Source organism: Vigna radiata, chromosome 7 (genome assembly GCF_000741045.1).
Source record: "Vigna radiata var. radiata cultivar VC1973A chromosome 7, Vradiata_ver6, whole genome shotgun sequence".
Taxonomy (NCBI): domain Eukaryota; kingdom Viridiplantae; phylum Streptophyta; class Magnoliopsida; order Fabales; family Fabaceae; genus Vigna; species Vigna radiata.
The window spans coordinates 39,715,353-39,738,380 of NC_028357.1; the positions used below are offsets into that span (position 1 = coordinate 39,715,353).

Below are 23,028 nucleotides of genomic sequence, written 5' to 3' on the forward strand. Positions count from 1 at the left end.
TTGATTTTTTAATTACTTCAATTTATATTGAAGTAGATTAATAATGTACGCTAATTATTGATTTATTGTGATATTTGTGTGGCTTATGAATTAGGGCAAGTCAGAACGACCATGTTTACTGATAAATTTAGAGGCAAATGTATTTTGTGTACCCATTTAAAAGTTGGTTGGAAGCAGCTGGAACGTTAGAGAATAAACATCTGAGTGATTGGATCAGACATGAAATGATAAAGTTGGCCTAATCTCTTAAAAGACAGCAAATCAGTCGGTTATCGGCTAATACTTTAAATGAAGTAAAGGAGATGTTTCAACATCTGTTGTCTTGTGAGGGAACAAAAGAAACAAAAAGGTTCTTTCTTTCTTTTTTTAATGTTAACAATTTTACTAAACACTTTATTTTTTATGGCTCAATTTCTAATACTTTAAGCACAGTAATCGATATTCGTTTGTGAATAAATTTTGTTGTGCTCAATTTATTTTTCTAACTTTAGATAAAATCTTGAATAAATCTAATTTAGATTCCATAACATGTTAGGCTGTAAACAGAAACCACTTCACTTGCTTATCCCTAAATAATTAAGCGTTTCTTTCAATGATTTGGAACTAGTTCAAAATGAATAATAACAAGTTCTCTTTCAATATGGATTATGTTATAGAAAACATCTTGATAGGGATATTTAGAATTAAAAAATGTGAAAAAAGGAAATAAATTTCTCCGTAAATTAAAACTAATTTGTAGAGATTCCCTTACATAAATCTTTTAAATATTTTATTTTTTTAACTTGTATATAAAGCAATTTTTTTTTTAATTTTCTAAATATTCTTAAAAAAAATTATCTAAATATATATCTCATTCAAGATCAACCTGGTAGGATGTTAATATCTTCCGATCCAAATTTAATTTCAATTTTTAAGAATTTTTTCATAATTTTCAATAATAATTTATCGTGCCAATTTCTTTATTTTTTTTCTAAATGTTTTTGTTGTTTCATCGTGTTTCGATTGCAACAGTAATATATAACATTTATCTTTGAGTTTATTTCAAATTATTTTGAAAAAATAAAATTTAAACTTAATTATATCAATCGCCTCACATAGCTGGAATATGAAGCGCTGGTATTACGATGAAATCCGATAATAGGGTTTCAAATTAAAACGCTGTCTCGCAGAATATTTTAATTCAATCTCAGAATGAACAGCAAGAGATGGAGTTGCACATGTCACCATTACCATTCCGAATATAACTTTATGATAACTTGACACTATTATTTTCTTATACTTCTATTTAACAATCATAAATAATATTATTTTATTTTTAAATTTTGTTTATAATTATTTTTATTAGTTAAATATAATATTTTAGTATTAAGAAAGTTATAATGTGACGTCTATGTTTAATAGGAAAATGCTATTAAAATAAAATATTATATATATATATATATATATATATAATAATTGAACCAGAAAACAAATTTATGAAAACAAGATTTACACTTATAGCATCATTTGATTTTTTAACTGTTTCACCCTTACATTTTATTGAACAACTGAAAAGACGGTATCTTTAAGCTTATATAAGAGATAATATAAAAGTAAAGTAAACTAGTGATAAAACAAATTATCATAAATATATTAAAAATTCAATCATACATTATAGGAAAAACATCTTTTAACAACACTTTTTTAACAACTTTTTGACAACGCATACGTGGCAGCTTGTGATTGAACCGTTTTAAATATTTTTTAAATATAAATTTAAATAGACCGATAAAATGATGACACAACCTTATGCCTGACCTAGTCAGATATAGTACAAGTGTCGAATTAGGATAGTTTATGCACTTGTAATAGTAATACAATTGGTCCATTCCAAGCTACCATACAAGATTAGTCCGTAAATATCTTTGGCGAAAATATAGCCTCTAGATTGGACCTCTTGCTATTCTCTACGACATAATCAACCACCTCTACTTGAGTTAGGTTATTGAGAGCATAAGGATAAACTCCTCGTATAAAGCTCCACACATTCATACAACAACACAGGACACCACCATGTAATCTTTCCATGAGGATCATAGAATTACGTCCATTAATACCATTCCCATAATCAACCCATATTCATCATCATATATATATTCGACTTATAATAACAAATAATATTAATATTAATAGAAGATACTTTTTCAAATAAATTATTAAATTAATACAAATTTCAATAAAAATATTAAAAATAACTATGAATTAAAAAATTTATTAACCAAAAAGTTACTATTAGATGAGAAGCTAAGATAAGTAAATAACTCAATTTTCAACGTAATATAAAATTTCAAGGTTACTTGTGAGATGAGAAGAAAATATTTATTTGATGAGAAAATTCATATTTATGTTAACCTTGAAGAGTTTGAGGCATTGTTCACTAGAGTGGATTTGAGAAAGAGTAATTGAGTGAATTTGAAGATAATTTTTTTTTTGTTTATTTGAGTGAATTTGAAAGTAATCGAGAGCGACTTGGAAGTAATTTTTTTTAATCTGTCACATAAATTAAATCATATGCTAATTCTTATAAATTTTACTTCCAAAACCACTCTCGTTTATCTCCAAATTTACTCAAATAAACAACAACAAAAATTATCTTCAAATCCACTCAAGTACTCTCCCTCAAATCCACTCAAGTGAACAAGACCTGAATGAAAATAATATGTAACATTATCATGCTCCTAATTACATTTTTTTTTACCTTAAGTATTCATTGAACATTATTTCCTGATGATTTGAATAGTAAAAGAAAAAATTAATATATAATTTATTTGCTAATTATTGCTTTATTTCTCACAACAAAAATTATATAATTTAATTATAATTATACAACTTTTAATATTAATTTTGGATTAAATATTTTTTTCTTAACTTTAAGTAAAATTAGTTATTTTCAAAATAAATACAATTTAATTTTTTTAATCAAATTTTATTAAATTTATTTAATATTTTAAATATATTTTATGTTTGTTCATTAATATTGAACGAAAACATGTTAAAGAATATAAACAATTTAATCTTTCTCAATTGAAACAATAATGTGTTAAATTATATAAATAACTTTCTTAAATATATAAAAAATAATCCATAAAATATAAAATAAATTTAACAAATTTTGATTAAAAAAAATTAAATTTATGTAATTTTAAAAATAAAAAAATAGATTAGTTCAAAATTTTATAAAAAATTAAAAATAAGAACTTCTTTATAATGATCAAATGTTAAAAGGTTAAAATCATAGGCTTCCAAATGGGAAAAACTTAGGTTGGTTTTGCAGAAAATAAATAATCGAGAAAGTTTAGTAGATTGACGAAGTCAACCTTATTTGTTGAAGAGGAAAAAGCAAAATCTAGTTCCCTTCCAAATGCAATTTTTTTTAATAGCCGTTATCTCGATTGAAAATTTTAATTGATTTTAATTTTTATTTTGTATTTCGGTTATTTTATTTCTAATATATACTCTAGAAATATATTTAATTATATAAGTATTTATAAAATTATTAGTTAATTAACTAGTTAATATTTTAATTGGATAAATTAAATCTTTTATTAATTTATGTATCAAATTATAATAATTAAAAGTAAAGTTAACGTATGTTTATGAGAATTAAATAATATAAAAAGTAAAGTTAACTTTTTAAATTATTTATGATCCATCAGTTCCATAATGGATTAACAAAAAAGTTATAAAAATTTACTATTTTTTTTTTATCTGGTCGTAATAGAGTGACATGAAATACATGACATGACTGGAGGTTTACAATCATGAAGTTTGTGTTGATTCAGTCAAAATGCATTACGAATCATGCTTTTCTTGAGAAAAGGAAAAAAATAAAGTAGAAATACTGCAATTAAATACAGCAATTAAAGAGTTATTGTGTTAAATTTTAATTTTATCCCACCTTTAAAAATTGTTTAGAATTAGAAGGCTTAGGTTAATCTTACATACATATATATAAGATTATTTAATAATTAAAAACAATTAACAAACCATTGCATATCATTCTCATTCCAAAAATATTAAAACAAATTACTCATAAATTACTTTCAAGATTACACGAATCATTCAAAAATAGTTTGCCACACCGAACGTCTTTCAAAAGACTTGCATTCATCAACTTCATCAAAAGCTAACACCTTTTAGTGATTACTTTATTAGTTTATGTTGATTAGGAGTTTTAGAATAATTTTTATTGCTGTTATAGATCAATACAATTTTAATATTTTTGGTAGAATGTTTTATTTAATGTTAAGGACAGTACTTTTTTTTATTGACATTTATCATGATTATACTTCATTGATATGTAAAATGATTATTATTTTATTATCAACACAAACGTTATTTTCTTTGCCAACAATTTTGTTAAGATTTATTTTAAGAATTAAATGAGAAAGTTTTAGTCAACATCAACTTTGGTTTTTTTTTTGGCCGATGTCAATGGGGGAAACCTTCCAATTGTCATCAATCAAAAAGTTGAAGAAAAAAATTCAATCGACAATATCGTAAAATTAATCTCTAATAATGTCTGTTTAAATAAGTTTTATTAATATTAACTTAAAAGAATTTTACCTAATGCCAATAGAAAAATATTATATCGATATCAATTCAAAAAATCTTGTCAACTTTTGCTCTAAAAGTAATATAGACAAAGAACAAACAAAAAATATTAACAATATTATCGACAATAATGTGATATTTTTTTTTTCAGCATTTGGTGGTTATTGAAATGTTTGATCAAACATGAAAATAAAAATTCAATCAATGTAACTTAAACAAAACAATTGAAAAATGAAAAGAAAAAAAAAAGTTGAGATGAACTTAAATTGTGAAATTTCTTATGTAAAAGTAATTTTAAGATTTTGAGTTGAAGATGATGATTATGTTTTTATATATTATCGCATAATTGATATTAAATATTTTTAATATATATTTTTAATACTTTTAAAACATAGTCTGTGTAAATAAAAAAGGGTTAAATATTTGTAGGTTTGAATTTTATTGAATAGTACATTATTTTATATAAAAACAATTGTATGAAGACATTTTCTTTAGAAGTGCATTTAAGAATAGCCATCTGTATAAATGCGTAAATGTCTTCACTGAATTGCCAGATAACGACAAAAAAAATCGAGAAAAGTGAACATCTTATAACCCTGGCTTATATCACTTTCACAAATTAATGAGACCACTTTTTTTAAATGAAATGCGTAAAATAATATGACAACTCGATTATGTTGTACAGATTTAAAACATATTTTTCCATTAAAAAAATCGTTTCAAAATACGTATTTTTAAGTACTAAAAAATTAAATTTTGAACATGTGTCTTCATAACACATGTTATCATTTTCCTAAAGAGTCAGATACCAGAACATATAGATCCAATTAATTTTTATAATTATTAAAATTAATAATTAAAAAAGTTATACATATATATGCTCAACATACACGTAACTCCAAAAAGGGTCGAAATCAAAGAAAGAAAGACGCTGAAGAATTGATTTAGAGCAGCAGTTAGTTGGGGGTTAATCGGTTTATAGTTATTCATCGTATATATATACTCTGGAACAGTATCCCATGAAACTACGATGCATGCATGAACATGGTGGTCCTCACGAATACCCACGTAATAGTCAAGTCAAATCAAATGAGTATGGGAAACAGTAGTTTTCATCACATACTCTTGTATTGTGATCTACGTAAAGGGCTCCATATCTACATACGGTTGAACAAACTAACCTACTTTTTATGGAGCCCCATAAGAAACAAACAAATCAATGTCTTTGAGTAAAAGGATAATGTTTTTGACTCATATTATTATTATGGTAAGATCAAAAAGGCAATTTAATTTCATTTAGTTTACATTAGTGTCTGTCTTTTGTTACGTGGCCATGATTTATCTCATTCTCTCAACCGTATTTCATTAATGGTGGAGGTGTTTTCAATTTTGTCCACAAATTCATGGACTATGATTGTACAACGTGCCTGCCTCTCACCACCATCAAAGTTTTCTATAGTTTAGTAATGGAGAAGAAAAGTTTATTTCTCAAGTTATGTACAACTTTATTTTGCTTTATTATTCATTTATTATGTCCCTTTTTATTCTATTTATTATCTGCCTGTCACAGCTAATAATATTTAGATGTACAAATTAGCCTAAGATATCCACCCAAGCAAACCAAACTAAATATTATTATATACAAAGGAAAATTAGGTAAGCTTAATTGCACCACGTTATCCATTTCACACTCCACCCATCACGGAAATATATATAATATTAAGTGGTAAAACAAATATACTATATATCCGTTTGGTTTTATATTTTTAAATTTAAAATATAAAATAAAATGTACCAGCTGCTAGTTTTTACGAAAATCAATAGTAGAATTTTAAAAAAATATTATTACATATCTTTTTGTAAACAAGGATATAATGATCTACTAAAGAGTAGTTTGATTTAGGTAGTTGAAAGTCATTCATCAGTTAGAGATAAAATTAATTTATAATATATAAGTGAGTGCAAATCTCATCTTATAAGATAGTTTTGTGAAATCGAATTATGTTTAAAGTTCACTTCTTAACATGTCTATTGAAGTTTGATAAGATTGACGGATTACGAAATAAATGTCATATTAACACTTAATCAATAATATCAATTAATCAACTAATGACAATTAAGATATAATTAAGTTGTAATTAAGTCAACAAAAATGTAAAAATTTATAACACCAATTATAAATAAAAGTCTAAACTATGATTACCAACACACATGCATTACAACATTTAATGTCCTTTCAATTAGTCACTTATTGACTTTATGTATTTTTTGCATGCATCATTCAAGTAATTTTAGACGAACAAAAAATCTTAAAGATCGAAGAGACAAGATATAAGAGTAACTGTAAGATAAACTATTAAAAAATTGAGAATATTTAACCAATCTTTAAGAAATAATAAAAACAAAAAAGATAAGCATTAAGTTAGATTCTTTTCAATTTGTAAACGTGAGCAGATGTCTCAATTCTAAATTAAATTACTTTGAAGTAATGACTACAGTGAGATAATTAAAAATAATTGAGCTGTAACCTTTCAAACTTTTAATGTTGGTATTATATACTAAACATTATAAATCGCGTGTTAGGTTTACCAAATTTAATTTATAAACTAAACAGATTTGTTATTAGGTTACATACTAAATATGATGCCATCAATCATAACATTTTTCCAATAACTAATATTATAAGTTTAACTATGGAGTGAGACTATGAGACATGATTATAAGTTTTGGTTCTTTTTCTGGATTAGTCTAGGAAGTAATACCTAGTATATATATTTTAAACCAGGTTTTGCAATGTAACAATTTCTCTAGTTTTGGTTTCACTTTAACTATAGTAGTTGGTTTGTTAAAATTGTTTGTGTACACAAGGTGTTGTTGTAAAGGAAAAAAGGTTATTCAACAACTTTTTTTAATAACTTTTTTTACAACGTATACGTGTTAATTTATGATTGATCCATTTAAAATATTTTTTTAAAATAAATTCAAACAGACTAATAAAGTAATGATTCATGTTCTGTTATAAGAAAAAAATTGTAAAAAAAAATAATTAAAATATCATTATCTTGTTGTAAATTGTATCTCTTTCTTAAGCATGTGTAGGCAAACGTGTATGATTTTGACATATATCCGTCATATGTGAGTAAACTGGGTAATTCTTTTACGTTAACACCATATCTATGTCAATCTACAGTCCTAGATTCTCAATTATTTGCACTTCGACGGCAACAAACAAAAATATTAAACAGGAATGTTGCCTCATATATGTTTTTCTTCCAAAACCAATGTCTCAATACAGTAAGACGATAAACATTCTTAACCGATATTTAAATTGAATTTTTGTCATTTAATATGTGCCAACTTTATCATGCATGCACAAACCTAATTAATGTTATAGATACTAAATTACATCGATATCAAAATACCATGTTCCATTTGAACTAAAGTTTTACATAACCAACGTACGTGTTAGTGGTGGCGTATCACAAATTTATGATGTTTAATCCGATTTTTACATTAATTATTTAACAATTAATCTAGAAATTAACATTTACATCTATTTAATAGATGATTCACGTAAAATGATTGTTTTTATATCAATTACCAAATACCTTAATTATGTCAGAAAGAATTTTAAAACATCTATCTTTCAACGTACCGATTTTGTTAACTGTAGAAACTTTACTAACTCATTATACGTATCACCATCATTATTACTATTGGAAGACTTGCATCAACATTGACTCAATGGATGTAACATCATATATGTCACACCAATAACTAATCCTTTTTACTCAGCCTTATCTTCACACAATCTATTTTGTTATTAACTTCATTGTTCGATCTCATCTAATTAGGCAAAAGTAAATACTACAATTTTTTTTTACAATTTATTACTTTATATTGGTGGTTGTTGGAAAGTCTCAAATCTTGAAGTGCGACTTCTATATATTGATTGAATAACTTCATTTAATAAATTGGTTTTAAGATTATGACTACTTTAATATTATAATATATAATTAAATTTTAATTGTCTGGTTTAACAAATATTGAAGAATGTGTCTTTTCTACCAAATTATCAGCTCCCCCTTTTTCTTTGATATTTCTTTTCCATATTCCTTTTTTTTAATTAATGGGTGTAATTGACCATGTTTTCATTTTTTGTTAGGATTAAATATGTTTTTGATTCCTTAACTTTCAATGAAAATTGGAATTACTCATTTTTTAAAATTTTTGTTTAATTTAGTCCTCTAACTCTAGAAATGTATGAATTTAGTCCTTTTAACCAAATTTTGTTAACTTTATTTGATGTTTCAAACGCGTTTCTCAGTTAACATTGAAGCAAAAATGGGTCAAACAGTGTAAACAACTCAAATGCTATTATGAAACGTGCTTGAAATATCAAATAAACCTAACAAAATTTAGTTAAAAAGACTATATTCATACATTTCTAAAGTTGAGGACTAAATTAGACCAAAGTTTTGAAGAGGAACTCATTCAAATTTTTACTGAAAATTAAAGGACAAAAACATATTTAACCCTTTATTATAACTTCTTAAAACTATAGTTTTAGAAGTTTTTATTTTATTTTATTTAAATATATTCCTCTTATCAACCTATAATTAATGAAGAAAACTAGTGTCATAGTGGTGCTGGAAAACAGTTTGAGCATTTTTTGTGGGAAAAACATTGTAAAAGAGAAAGTAGAAAAAAAGAGAATAGAAATTTACCATGAGTCGTGGGAATTGGGAATCTCCACGCATGCAAGTATGCAATACAAATCAGTCAAATAATTCAAACAAAACTGTACATCTCTTCCATTGATTTGAATTATTTTATGAAGAAGGTTAAATTAAAAAGTATGTTTGATATATTATAACAAACAAAACAATTCTAAATATTAAAAAATAAGTGTTTAATACTATTCCCAGTGCTTATAAGGATTGATAATAGGTCAATCTTATTAGTTTTACAAATAAAAATGTATTTTTTAGTCTTTAGTAAAAGCAAAATAGAAGAAACTGGTTTCGTTAAGTTTTTGTTAAAACAACGTAAGACGCTGTAAAAAAATAATGTTAAATCATATTTATAATCATGAATATACTTAACAATTATTTAAGTTGTGTTTATAGATGATATTTTAATTGTTTCAAAACTTAAATAATGTATTATTTAAGTAAAGATGATTTTATTATCTCAATACTCAACTAATACGATAGTATTCAAACAATGTACGTTTCATTTAATATCTTAAAATATGTTTGTAATATATCTTATTTTTCAAATTAAGAATTTTAACAACTTTTCTAACAATGCTTTTATAAATAAATAAGGCTTTAAAATAATTTACTTTTGAGATACTCTACAGAAAGTTAATGGTTCAGGTCAACCCAAAATAAATGTTAAAATATCTTTTAGACTTAATTAAGATATTCGTAAATTTATGTATTTTTAATTGAGTTCTTATTAATTTTTTTTATCAAGTGAACAAGATATGTATATTTTTTAATTAAGTCTTTTCAGTTTAATTTTTTCTTAATAATTAGCCATGATTGTTATATTATTATGTTATTTCATTTATTTATTTTTATGGTTTAAAAGATGTGAAATTATATGATTAATATAAAAATTATATTATATTAGTTAAAAAACAACGAGTAATTTTTATTACTTTCTTGAAAACATAATGAAGTTATGTTTTCAAGGAATGGTTTATCGTCATTATTGATAAGATTATTTCTTATATAACACAACTTTAAGTAAATAAAATTTTATTTTATATTAATCACAATATTAATTAAAATCATAGTATCATTCTATATTATCCCACAAAATCTTACATTTTATAATTTATATAAACAAGATGGTAATGTAATATAACATTATATCACTTAATTAATGAAAAAGAAAAAGATGAACTTAATTGAAAAATATAAAAATTTTAAATTTTCAATGAATTTTTTTTACCAGAAATACAATTAAAGTTATTAAAATTTATAAATTCTTTTTGTATTAATATTAAAACTGCAAATTAAGCAAGTAGTCGAATTTGAAAATTTGTATATCTTATATTTATATATTTGCAAAATTATCTGGTGGTGATAATAATATAGTCATAAGACCATCTAAATACTTTTAATTAAATTATATTTAATATAGTCTTATATATGTCATCAAAACTCTCTTGAGTTTATTAGAAAAAAGTATTTAGACTAACAGAATTCATTTTATTATATAGTCCTAATTTATTTTTAAGATTTTACTAATTAATCATCTTTCGTGTTATATTTTTTTCACCATAATGATGACTAGTAATTATGGAAGAATAATTAGTTTTTATATTTCTGAAAAATAAAAAAAAAAAAATTTATGTTGTCTCATGAAATGAGAAAAACAAATAAGAAGACATATTTTACAGTCAAGTCAAAGCTTAGAGATGTTAACATTTTTTATAAGAAAGGTGACCTTTAAGATTTTAACAAGGAAATAATATATGGTATTAACAAATTTCATGCATTGATATATACATGTCAATGATAATTTTAATCATTAATCAATATAATTAAAACTAATAAAGTCATTTAATTACAAATACAATTATTTATCATTTTAAAAGAGTCAATTAAACTTAATAACAATAAGTTACAATCTCATTGATTTTTTAAAGTTTTTTTATTAATTTTTTAAAGAACATAAGAATAAAGGTTAAAAAAGTTAACTAATTATTTTTATTGTGGATGAATTGCAAACCCTAAATTAAATATACTTATGGATGAACTAATGTAAAAGTAATTTTGGGAAATGTAGAGAGATGGAAGAATTAAAAGATAGGTGTAAATAGTTTCCAACTGTTTTGTGTTGTGTGGTTGATGAAACGTAATTAATTAATTAGTACATAGATAGGCACTTCCCACGTGCTGAAGGCTATAACTATTTTCTTCATTCTCCTGTGATTTCGGTGGTTCATTCTAGACACCCAAAAAGGTCAAACTTTACACCACCACGTACATACACACAGTTTACCAACCCATACCTTTCAAATTATATTTCCACCAAAATATTTTTAATTCATTTTTTTTTTATATTTTCTTTTCAATTTATCAAAATATTTACTGCAATACTTATTTTTATAAGTTTAATATAGATGCTAAAATCCTACTTTTAAGTTTAAACCAAGTAAAATATTTTTTTTTTCTTTTCAAACATTTATCTCAGATAATCCTTTATATTTAGTACTTTACCCTGAAACGAATAGGCAGAATTGAATTCAACGACTTTTGTTCATTTTAGTGTGTAGAAAAAATAGATTTATTATTATTGAATGAATATTATTAAAATTGATAAAAGAAAAGGTACAACTAGTGCGGATTACTGTACTGAAACCTAAGAATGTACTGCATTCATAATATATAATTAACTTGTAAATATTAAAAAATATATTTTTGTAAACATTCACACTTCATTGTATAATCCATATCATTACTAATAGCAGCTTTTACATCCTTTCTCGTCATGAATTATATTACGAGTTTAAATTAATATATAATTATGTTATACATTTTTTAATATTTATGAATAAAAACATGTATAATTAATATATGTTTGAATTTTTCTTGTACAGAATATACTACATTGATTAGAATTATATTTAATATGGTATATTTCAAAAGTAAATTCAAAATGACACATCATATATTCTATTTGAAACTGATGGGTTCAAAATCAATCTGTGAGCGTCTCAGTACATCATCAATTTTGACTTGGATTTCATGTGTTCGTATACCCACAATTGCATTATGAATTTGCACTAATCAAAACAGATATACATTTATCAGCTAAATAAATAAAATATTAATTTAAAATAGTAAATACTAAATGTAAGCATATTTCCACTTATAAGTAAATCAACCTCTAAATTTAAAGGTTAAATCAAAACTAAAGATTCAAAATAAAAAAAAAAAGTTTACTCAAAATTTTTAATTGTCTGTGTGTTTAAAGACTTGTCCTCAGCAATAATAAATAAATAAATATTAATTTTATTTTATAATAGCATATTTGAAAATCACAATATCTTTAGAAAATTTTAAGTATTCCCATAATTTATATTCAATAGATTATGTAATTATCATAATTAAAACTTCGTGTTAATAACGCTTTTCATTATATTTAGAATATGTAAAAGTGTACACATACTCCATATATTACTATCAATGTGGGAATTTTTTTATTTTATTTATAATTATGTTACCATGTACATCTTTTTATTGATTAACTGATGTTATTTTTATAAAAAAAAAAGTGATAATATATATGGTTTTTTCCTAATTTTCTTTTGAGCATTATTCTAATAAATGATTGTTGTATTATTCTTCTTCTCACAATATACAGCAGAATCAGGTTTAATAAATCATAACCCATTAACATATTAAAATCCATCAAAGTAATAAAACGAACAAAGAAAAACATAAACATATAATTTAATGGGATAACGAGTTGATAAATTCTGATTTCAACAGAAATTCTACAATTTTTAATAGTCTTTTTTTTTAAATAGTTAATGAGTATCTTAATTAGTAAGAACTTAAAAAAGTCCGAGTTAATTAAGCTGAGTAATTAACTATATAATTATACGATAATGAAGAAAATAAAAGAAGAAAATTATAGATCCGGAGAAGGGCCTGGGAAATACCGTTCAACGAACCGCTCCAGCCATTGATTATGATGTCATGTGAGGCTTAGACAAACTAAAACAAATCAAAGAAAGTTTCGATTTTGTAACCTCTTTTCACTTTCCTTGTTTTCTTCTTTGCAACAATGTTTTCTTTAAACTATATTTTTTTTTTTATACTTATTTTATTATTTTAATCTTTCTCCTCCCTATTTAACGTACACTTTCACTATTTAGATTAAACTTTCCGTCCAAAATACGTTAGAGACTTATTACAAAATTTAATTACATAATTATAATCAAGGTGAAAATATTTCAATATTATAATTTATATATTTATTGAATCATTACAGAAGAAACGGAATAGTGTATTCGAAAATGATAAATTATAGTTTAGTTTAATATTTGAAATGAATAAAAAATCCTTGAAGAATGGGACATGTAGAAGGAGGGGTAGAATAGTAAAATTGAGAAGAGACACGGTGAAAGGAAGAAGGAGGGCCAGCTGGAGAGTATAAAAGGAAGAGGCTACAATGGCAATCTCTTATCTTCTCTCTCCAACACACAACAACACACTATTCTCTCTTTTCTCCAATTCTTTTCTTTTTCAAATTTAGAGAAAACGCCAAATTACGCAATAGCCCTTCTTCTCTTCTATTCTTCTTTCTCCTTCTTCTTCTTTCTTGAAGCCTTCTCTCTCTTTCTCTCTCTCTCTCTCTCTTCTTTTCCTTCCTCTGCTTCACTCGCGGACTTGCAAATCTGCTATTTCAATCCTCTTTCTCTCTGATCTACGTGTCCACGAACTGCACCTCCACGCCCCACTCAATCCATCTTATCATTTTCATTCTTCTCAACCTTCGGAGATCCAACCGTCAGATAATACACAAAATCCCGCCTTTTCTACGTTTCCACACTCTCAACACAAGGTTCTCGGTTTTTTCCTTTAACTTTATTATCACTCGTCTTTTCCAGAAAGTAATGCGAGCTTCGTGCGTACTTTTTCATGTTCTCAATTTCGAGTCACTGGACTGGATTGCATTGGTGTCTGCTTTCCGCTTTATTTTTTGCACTTTGCCATTTTTGTTTTAATTTTGGAAGCGGTTTCAGCCTCCGCATCGTTTTTGCATTTTTGGGTTAGCGGTGTTTTGAGGATTCCGAGTCAGATCTGCACCGGTTTATCCGACGAATTTGTTCTTGTTCGTTATTCTTTGGTTCATTTACTTATTTCGCTTCTGGAATCTCTCACGTGATAAAATACGCGTGTTATTTTAGTTGAAGTAGAACTGTGAACATTGTAGTTATATTTTTAACGATCACTTATGCAAGTGCTTTCGATTACTTTTTTTTCAGTGGTTATAATCCTTTATGTGCTTTGATTCTTTCTGATAAAAGCTTGATTCAATTTTTAGTAAATGGATTATTTTCTCTTCCGTTTGGTCATTTTGCAAATTGAGACTCGTGACTGGCTGGAGTTGCTGGTTCAAGTTCAAATGAGATAAATATAAAGGGTTGAGGCATGAAAAAGATAATTCTATAGATCTGTTCTGAAATTGGAGCTGCTGTATGGAGTTGCTATTTTTTTTAATAAATAATTTTAGAAACAAGTTTGCTTTTGCCAAAATTGTTTGTTACCACTCTCCTCTTGTTCTCATATAAATGCTGTTATTTTTTGTTGTATGGGTTGAACTGTAATTTTTGGGTGAACTCGGGTATTTTTTTCAGTCAAACCAGACTAATATGTCGAGATACTGAAATTTATTGAAGTGGTTAGCCTCTTCCATATGTCTGTCGATGATACTCCGTTATTTTATATCATATCATTTTTATTGTTTGCCTCTTTGCTTATTTATCTGTCATCCCCATTCGGTGGGAGATGGAAGAGAATATATATATACATGTTTTGCTTTTTTTCTTTCTAACTTTATTAAACTCTTGCATGCAGTAGTAGAAATTCATTATGGTGGCAACTGCAGCTACTTCATCAATTTTTCCTGTTCCTTCTCCCTCCCCGGACTCTGGCGGAGCAGGCAACAAGCTTGTTGGTGGGCAAGCTAACCTTGGAGGACTAAAGCCCAAACTTGTGACTTCTGGTGGCTTGAAGGCAAAGGCACAAGCCCCTTCAAAAATTAATGGAAGCACAGTTGCTACATCTGTAGAAAGCTTGAAGCTTGAGGATGATTTACCTTCACCTCCCCCTAGGACTTTTATCAATCAGTTACCTGATTGGAGCATGCTTCTTGCTGCCATCACGACAATTTTCTTAGCAGCTGAAAAGCAGTGGATGATGCTTGATTGGAAACCAAGGCGACCTGACATGCTTATTGACCCCTTTGGGATAGGAAGAATTGTTCAGGATGGTCTCGTCTTCCGTGAAAACTTTTCTATCAGATCATATGAGATTGGTGCCGATCGAACAGCATCTATAGAAACAGTAATGAACCATTTGCAGGTAAGGTCGCTCTCATGCCAATTATTTCTTTTAATCTTCAGATATGAATATGTTATAATTAAGATGGGGTTGAATATTTATTCACTGTGCAGAATTGAAACTCAAATGTAGATAATATAATTTTTCTTTTAAATATTTTTCATTCTAGAATTATCTCAACTAGTTGTTTAACAGGAAACTGCACTGAATCATGTTAAGAGTGCTGGCCTTCTTGGTGATGGATTTGGTTCTACTCCAGAAATGTGCAAAAAGAACTTGATATGGGTAGTCACTCGTATGCAGGTTGTGGTTGATCGCTATCCTACCTGGTATGTCACCCAGATTCACATATGCGATTTTGAATATATCCGTGCTAAAGCTATTTGTCTCTTTTTTAGTTAATCTTTATAAGAAATTATCACTATAAATACAGTCATGGTATTTAAACACGAGCTTTTAGACCAAATGTACTGTGGGAAGCCTTATGTGGCATATTGTTGTTGATTTATTTTTGAGAACTAGATGTATAAAGTACGCAGTTATTTTGGCTTCTTGGGGGCTGGGTTGCAGTTAGACAAGCTATTAGTGAGTATTATTATGGTTGTTCTCAATCTAATCATCAAGTTGGTGTCAAAATTTGCTTCAGGGGTGACATCGTTCAAGTAGACACGTGGGTTTCTGGGTCTGGGAAGAATGGTATGCGTCGTGATTGGGTTTTACGTGACTGCAAAACTGGTGAAATCCTGACAAGAGCCTCCAGGTAGAAATCATTTTCCCCTTCCTTCTGCTTCCAGCTAATTTAAAGATGTGTATCTGAATGTGCACGACTGGTGATTGGCACAATTTTGGATCTTTCGAACTCCTTTCAAAAGTTATGGAAAACCAATCTTCTCTTTTACTTTTTTCTGATTAAGTCAAATTTGTCACAGCTGAAATTTGAGGTAATCGATGAGTGTATTTTGCAGGTGAAAACCTCTAATTGAACAAACATAACCTTTTATCTTAGTTTATTATTAAGTATAATGTGTACGCATTCATCCCCTAGAGTTTGTAGTTAGAATCATATATTTTCTGAACAGTTTGTTATGGTTTTGGTGGTCTACAGCGTTTGGGTCATGATGAATAAGCTGACAAGAAGGCTGTCTAAAATTCCAGAAGAAGTCAGAGAGGAGATAGGATCTTACTTTGTGGATTCTGATCCAATTCTGGAAGAGGATAGCAGAAAACTGACTAAACTTGATGACAACACAGCAGATTATATTCGTACTGGTTTAAGTGTATGTCAACTAGTTTATTTGTGATCGCTGTCATTAGCTATTTTCTCTAATTATTTCATATGTTCTTTTCTAATCAATTGACAAAACGTATTCAGCCTAGATGGAGTGACCTTGATGTCAACCAGCATGTCAACAATGTGAAGTATATTGGCTGGATTCTGGAGGTAGTTTTCTACACTTGCATTCTAAAAAACTTTCCTGTTTTGTCTCTTCAATTCTTCGTTGGGAACATTCTATTGTAGCACAAGCTTGGGAAGACCATGTGAAATTCAGGGTAGAATTATTAATAAAAATTGTCATCTGGTTAGAATCGGGCCAATTGCAGGTTACGATAGTCAGACACCCAGTTGCCCTGTAGGTGAACCCTACTCTAGTCTATCTAATCAATTGATTGTTTGTGAAGTGAGTCTTCTTGGGAGGGAATTTGGTATCAGATTATGGGTACTTTCCTGGTTCATGGAAATTATTGATACGATATTAATTTGTGGCCCACGGAGGAGCAAAGTGTGGTGGCGGCTTGAAAATAATGTGATATAATTGGGCAATAGGGGTGATATTTATGTAAAGGACTTATATTCTCCTTTTATTAGTTATTGCTGGTTGATTTATTCTTGGAGATATAGCTTAGTTAGTTAAATTTATTTTTTGTTATGCGTCTTGACCAAAAAAAGGACATTTGATTCTTGCAGAGTGCTCCACAGCCAATCTTGGAGAGTCATGAGCTTTCTTCCATGACTTTAGAGTACAGAAGGGAGTGTGGTAGGGACAGTGTGCTGGATTCCCTGACCGCTGTATCTGGTGCCAACATTGGCAATCTGGCTGACAGCGGACATGTTGAGTGCAAACACCTGCTTCGACTTGAAAATGGTGCTGAGATTGTGAGGGGTAGGACTGAGTGGAGGCCCAAACCTGTGAACAACTTTGGTTTTATGAACGAGGTTCCAGCAGAAAGCACCTAAGATTTTGAAATGGTTAATGGTCGGAGTTGCATCAGTCTCCCTGCTATGGTTACATGGAGAGTTTTGCTTGTCTGTCCGATCTACGTGTCTTCATATATATATATATATATAGATACCTTCTAATCTGTGTTACTCTGGTGGGTAAGGGGAAAAGCAGTAGTAAATCGATTCTCATTGTAATTAGCTACTGCTCTTCTCTCTCATTCTGCTCCATATTTCATTTCATCTCTTAATGCGCTACTGCTAGGCTGTCTTCAATATTTAATTGCTTGTTAAAAATAGCTAGATATGTATATTATTATTCTTTTTCTCTTGGTTGAATTAAAGATGCAATTTTCTTTTTCCTTGTGAACACGAAACCATAATTATTATTATTATTATTATGATTATTGTTATTATTTTTGTATAGCCTGAATGCAAGAATGCATGCTCCAGCTTGTATTATGCCAACTTCCCACATGGGAATTATTGAATGCAAAACATCTCCTACTCGAAGCCTCTTAAAATAATTTGTACATAATATCTCACGATGATGTGTGTGGGCCTATGCATGTGCTGTCCTACGTATTTGCGTAGTCCACATTTTGTTGGGACCCTATAATTGGGCTCACTACTACTGTCTCTTAGAACTTTCACTTTTCTATCTTTCAATTTCTCTCTTCCTTTATCTATGCAAAATCTTTAATTTTCTGTCCATCATTCCAACTTTTATTTTATCATCAACACTGTCTGGTGGTCATTTTTTCAAACATCTATTACGTTTTCTTATTGCTTATCCGAAACAAGGTAAGTTAACTCATTTATTATTCACTGTTATCTTTTTTTTATATTATTTCATTCGGTTTAACTATCATATTGTTTATAACATTTATTTTATTTATTCAATGCACTACAATAAATTGATAATGATATATTTGTTTTATTAATTTTCCAACAACATAAAGATATCGAAAGCTAAAAAAATTTAAAAAACCAAAGTAACAAAACTCTCAAATTTATATAGAAGATATGATAGCATTTCTGTCAATATACATTTTCAGTTACTTGAAATAAGATTTTCACCCAACATTTATGATTTAAAACTGCTTTATCATTCTGTGTTATTATAAGTAATATATGTTAAAGTAGAAGTCATTGTAGACATTTAACATAAGTGTTAATATGGTAAATAATAGTGAGAAATTGGAATAAATTTTAAAGCCAAGAGCCTGTCTTAGCATCATATTCTAAATTGCAACTAAGCTGCCCTAAGAAATGCAAAATGAATAATGCAATACATTTGATTTTGGTGGTATTACGATTTCAAGTTTTCCAAAGTGAGTCTTTGCATGAAATAAATTTCTTTGTGAAAATTGTTACATCAATGTTATTGTGTGAGACAGTGATGGGGTTTTGGTATGTGGAACTTAAAAAATGTGTTGTTTTTCCAAATCTTTTGTGTGTGTTTGTTTTTTTTTTTTAATTAATCTGAGTTATGCATAATTGGATAAAAAGAAATCAAAACAATTTGATCAGGATATTATAGTCTTGTTTTGGGTTTTACTGCTGAGAATACATAGTATTCTAACTTCATTGTCACTTTACTTTCTCACAAATGTAATGATTCTATGTATGTAATAATAAAATATCTGGTTAATATTTTAACTTTGCAATTTCATTTTTATTAAGATACATTGATGGTTATGTATGTATATATAAATAATATTTTATTAATATTTGTTATGGCTTAAAGTTAAACTATGCTTGAACTATTTTCTAAATTAGTAATTAGATAAAGGACTTCATTATATAAATATTTTATTTTTTTAAACCAACATATTTAACTTTAATTTAGATGATGAGCTGAGGGATGATAAGATTATATGTTTAGTTTTATAAACATGTAAGGTGAAAGTAAAACAGAATTCAGATAAAAAAAAAACATTGTTTATAACGTAGGAAAGTAAGAATAATGAGGATAATAATATATTTTTTTAATATAGTCACCAGATGGTATTCAAGATTTACAGATCCAAAAATAATAACAGATCATACAAATTTGAATATAATACAAATAAAATATAGAAGTTTAATGAATTAGGCATAAAATGATAAAAGTTTAATGAATTTAACATAAAATGATACGATGAATTTGAAGTTTATAAGTACAAATTTTATATATATATATATATATATATATATATATATATATATATATATATATATTATTTTACTTATACAAGATATTAACAAAAATTAATATTTTATATAAATCAAATAGAACACGAGTTACACATTGCTATGAGAGTTAATAAGATATAGTATAACAAATCTTTGACTTATAACATTTCAAAGCCAAGTTGTATGTATGTTTAGATAAAAAGAAAAAAAAAACATCTAAATAAAAAGTAGTATAAATTGGAGAGATACAACACATGTTGTGCAATTGTCTTTATATACCCTTAATTTGTTATTATTTAGGCAGTCTAATGTGAATAAAATACAAATAATTTGTTTGCATGACTAAGATAATAGGACATATATCATGCAATGAGATTTATGATAAAGAAAAAAAATATTCTTTAGTATTTATAATAAGAAGAAACTAAGACAAAGTCTATAATCTAAAATAGAACATATTCAAAATACTAAAAATAAAATAGTTTTTCATTATCATATATTATTTATGATACTAAGAAAAAAATAATGTTAATTAGTATATCTTTTACATGTTTGTGCAGTATCTAATTAAATAGATTATTTTTAACTTATGGTGCTTATAACAGTTTTTTTTTACCTGGTTTATTATAACTGTTAAAGATTATTAAGAGACCTAATCTTACCCTAATTATCTTCTTAAAAGCCAATTATGGCTAACAGTATTAGAAATGTAATAGAACACTGAATTTTAGAGACCTAATATGCTCTAATACTGTTGGAAGCAGTAATATTTTACTTTACTCTGATACTGTTTTCTCCATTTGATTTGTGATTAAAAAAAGGATAATGATATTTAGACAATATTTTTTTGACAACATTTGAACATTGATTATGTGTCAATATGTGATTGATAAAAAATGATTCCACAATTAATAATAATAATAATTATAAAGATTATTATGGGGTAATTTTTGACCAATCATAGATTAACACGTAATCAATGTTTAAATGTTATCAAAAAAATATTGTCTAAATATCATTATCCTAAAAAAATTATGAATCATGGGTGACAGACATGTGCCAGGATTCAAACTCTAGGTGGTTTTCCCACCCACTGTAAAAGTTCACTTCACTAAATAAATAACATATGAAAGATTAAAATCTTATTTTGATTCTTTAATTTTTTTATAAAACATTTATTAAGTTCTTAAATTTTATTTGAATCTTTTAGTTTTTAAAATATTTAATAAAACAAAATAGTAAAAGTGGAACAGATTTGGCCTTTGATGGAAGATGCAACTGAATATTGGAAGTGTCATGTTTTTGGTAATTTCAAATTTTGGATTAATCTGACTGTGATACTGCTTTTGCATTCTATTTATAATTTTTTTACACGATTCTTTTTATCATATTTGTGAGTATATAGTATGAAAATGTTAATATATTATTTAATATTTTAAAAGTGTGTGTATTTATTCTGAGTCGATTCAAATTCTAAAAAACTAAAAAAAATGGATTAGTTTATTTCATTTTGCAGACTTTGAAATTTATCTATTATTTTTTAAAATACTCAACCATATTATGAATACTCAGTGAATCATTTTAATCCAATATATTAAATATTTCTTAAATATAATTAAAAAATGTTTCCATTGTTTTTTCTTTTGACAGTTCAAATCCAATACTTTCTTTATGTCCATCCCATGAAACTTTTCAAACACCTTTTTTTCTCTTTGTTTTATGTTGAAGCAAATGAGAGATATTTTTTCCTTTTTTCATTTAATCATTTTCTGTCCTCTAGTTTGCTTCTGATCATCATCAATCTTAATTTTCAAAGTTTTTAATCAATCCTCATCCCTTTTATTCATTTTCCTAATTAACATGAACACTTGTAGATTTATGTATTTTTTACGTGTTTGTCTAACTATTTTGAAAAATAAACAGTTTTATGTTTTTTAATAAACAAATCTGTCTACTTTCTAAATCGGCAAATTTTTTAAAACACCTATTTAAAAAGGATTTATTTCACTTTTAAGCAAATTAGTAATTGTGTTATTAGTTAAGATTAGGATGAAAATTAGAAAAGATGAGTACTTATTATTAATTAAGATTTTTTATTTTGTTTGGCCCTGCATAACTCAAACTAAACTTAAATTTCATATTATCTGAGCAATGTAGTGATGATTACATTACATGGATCCGTCCTTCGCTTTGTCTTGTTGATTGGAGGGTAAAAAATTGTCTTACTTCAATAAGCTTTCAAACATAGCTTTAACCATGAAAAGTAGGAATGTCATGATCGAGTATATATGGGTTAAATTGAGTCATTATTGATATTTTTTTTTGAGAGAAAATAAATAAATAAAACAAGTGATGATTAACTATTTTATATCACAACATCAAAATTCGGATATTGTAATTTTTATTTCATGCAAATAGGCCTTAATTATATTAATTATATTCGGTGATTAATTTTAAAAATATTATTTAGTCATCTTATGTGAAATGTATATATATTGGAATTAATTATACACCATAAAATCATTATGAATGACACAATGAGGTGATGATTATAGACAATCAAGAAGTTGTTCGAATTCATGTATTCACTCAAGATTCTATCTTTTGACCAATTAGATTAGTAAAAATAATTATAAATGAGGTAATTGTCCTTGCTTGTTTTAATTATGCTTTTTTTATATCGGTGTATAGTAATGTTATTTAATTCTTTAAATGTGTATAACAAATTGGAGTACAAGAAAATGAACATGTGAATGAATCGCCACCATAATTGACAACTCTAAAATGACTTGGTTCAATGGTAGTGACTATTGCTTTTCAACCTATACAATTAGAAATTTCATCCGAAGTCACAAATAAGACCTTCAACATCCCTTTTTATGCATTTGAAAGAGATGTTTTTTAAGTTCTTTATAGCATCGATATGCTGTGTATATCATAAATACA

General features: G+C 26.8%; 1 protein-coding gene across 2 annotated transcripts; it reads left to right on the plus strand.

Moving 5' to 3' along the window:
- Positions 1 to 13,801: 13,801 nt before the first annotated feature.
- Positions 13,802 to 18,274, plus strand: LOC106768841 (palmitoyl-acyl carrier protein thioesterase, chloroplastic). 2 transcript variants are annotated; one of them, XM_014654198.2, is made up of 7 exons: positions 13,802 to 14,184; positions 15,201 to 15,707; positions 15,882 to 16,015; positions 16,333 to 16,446; positions 16,792 to 16,963; positions 17,059 to 17,127; positions 17,653 to 18,274. In XM_014654198.2, the coding sequence occupies exons 2-7, from the start codon at positions 15,216 to 15,218 to the stop codon at positions 17,920 to 17,922; spliced, it is 1,251 nt and encodes a 416-aa protein (XP_014509684.1). In that variant the 5' UTR covers positions 13,802 to 14,184; positions 15,201 to 15,215; the 3' UTR covers positions 17,923 to 18,274. The 2 variants fall into 2 exon arrangements, with proteins under 2 accessions (XP_014509684.1, XP_022639391.1); XM_022783670.1 differs by having other exon boundaries at positions 15,204 to 15,707.
- The last annotated feature ends 4,754 nt before the right edge of the window (positions 18,275 to 23,028 follow it).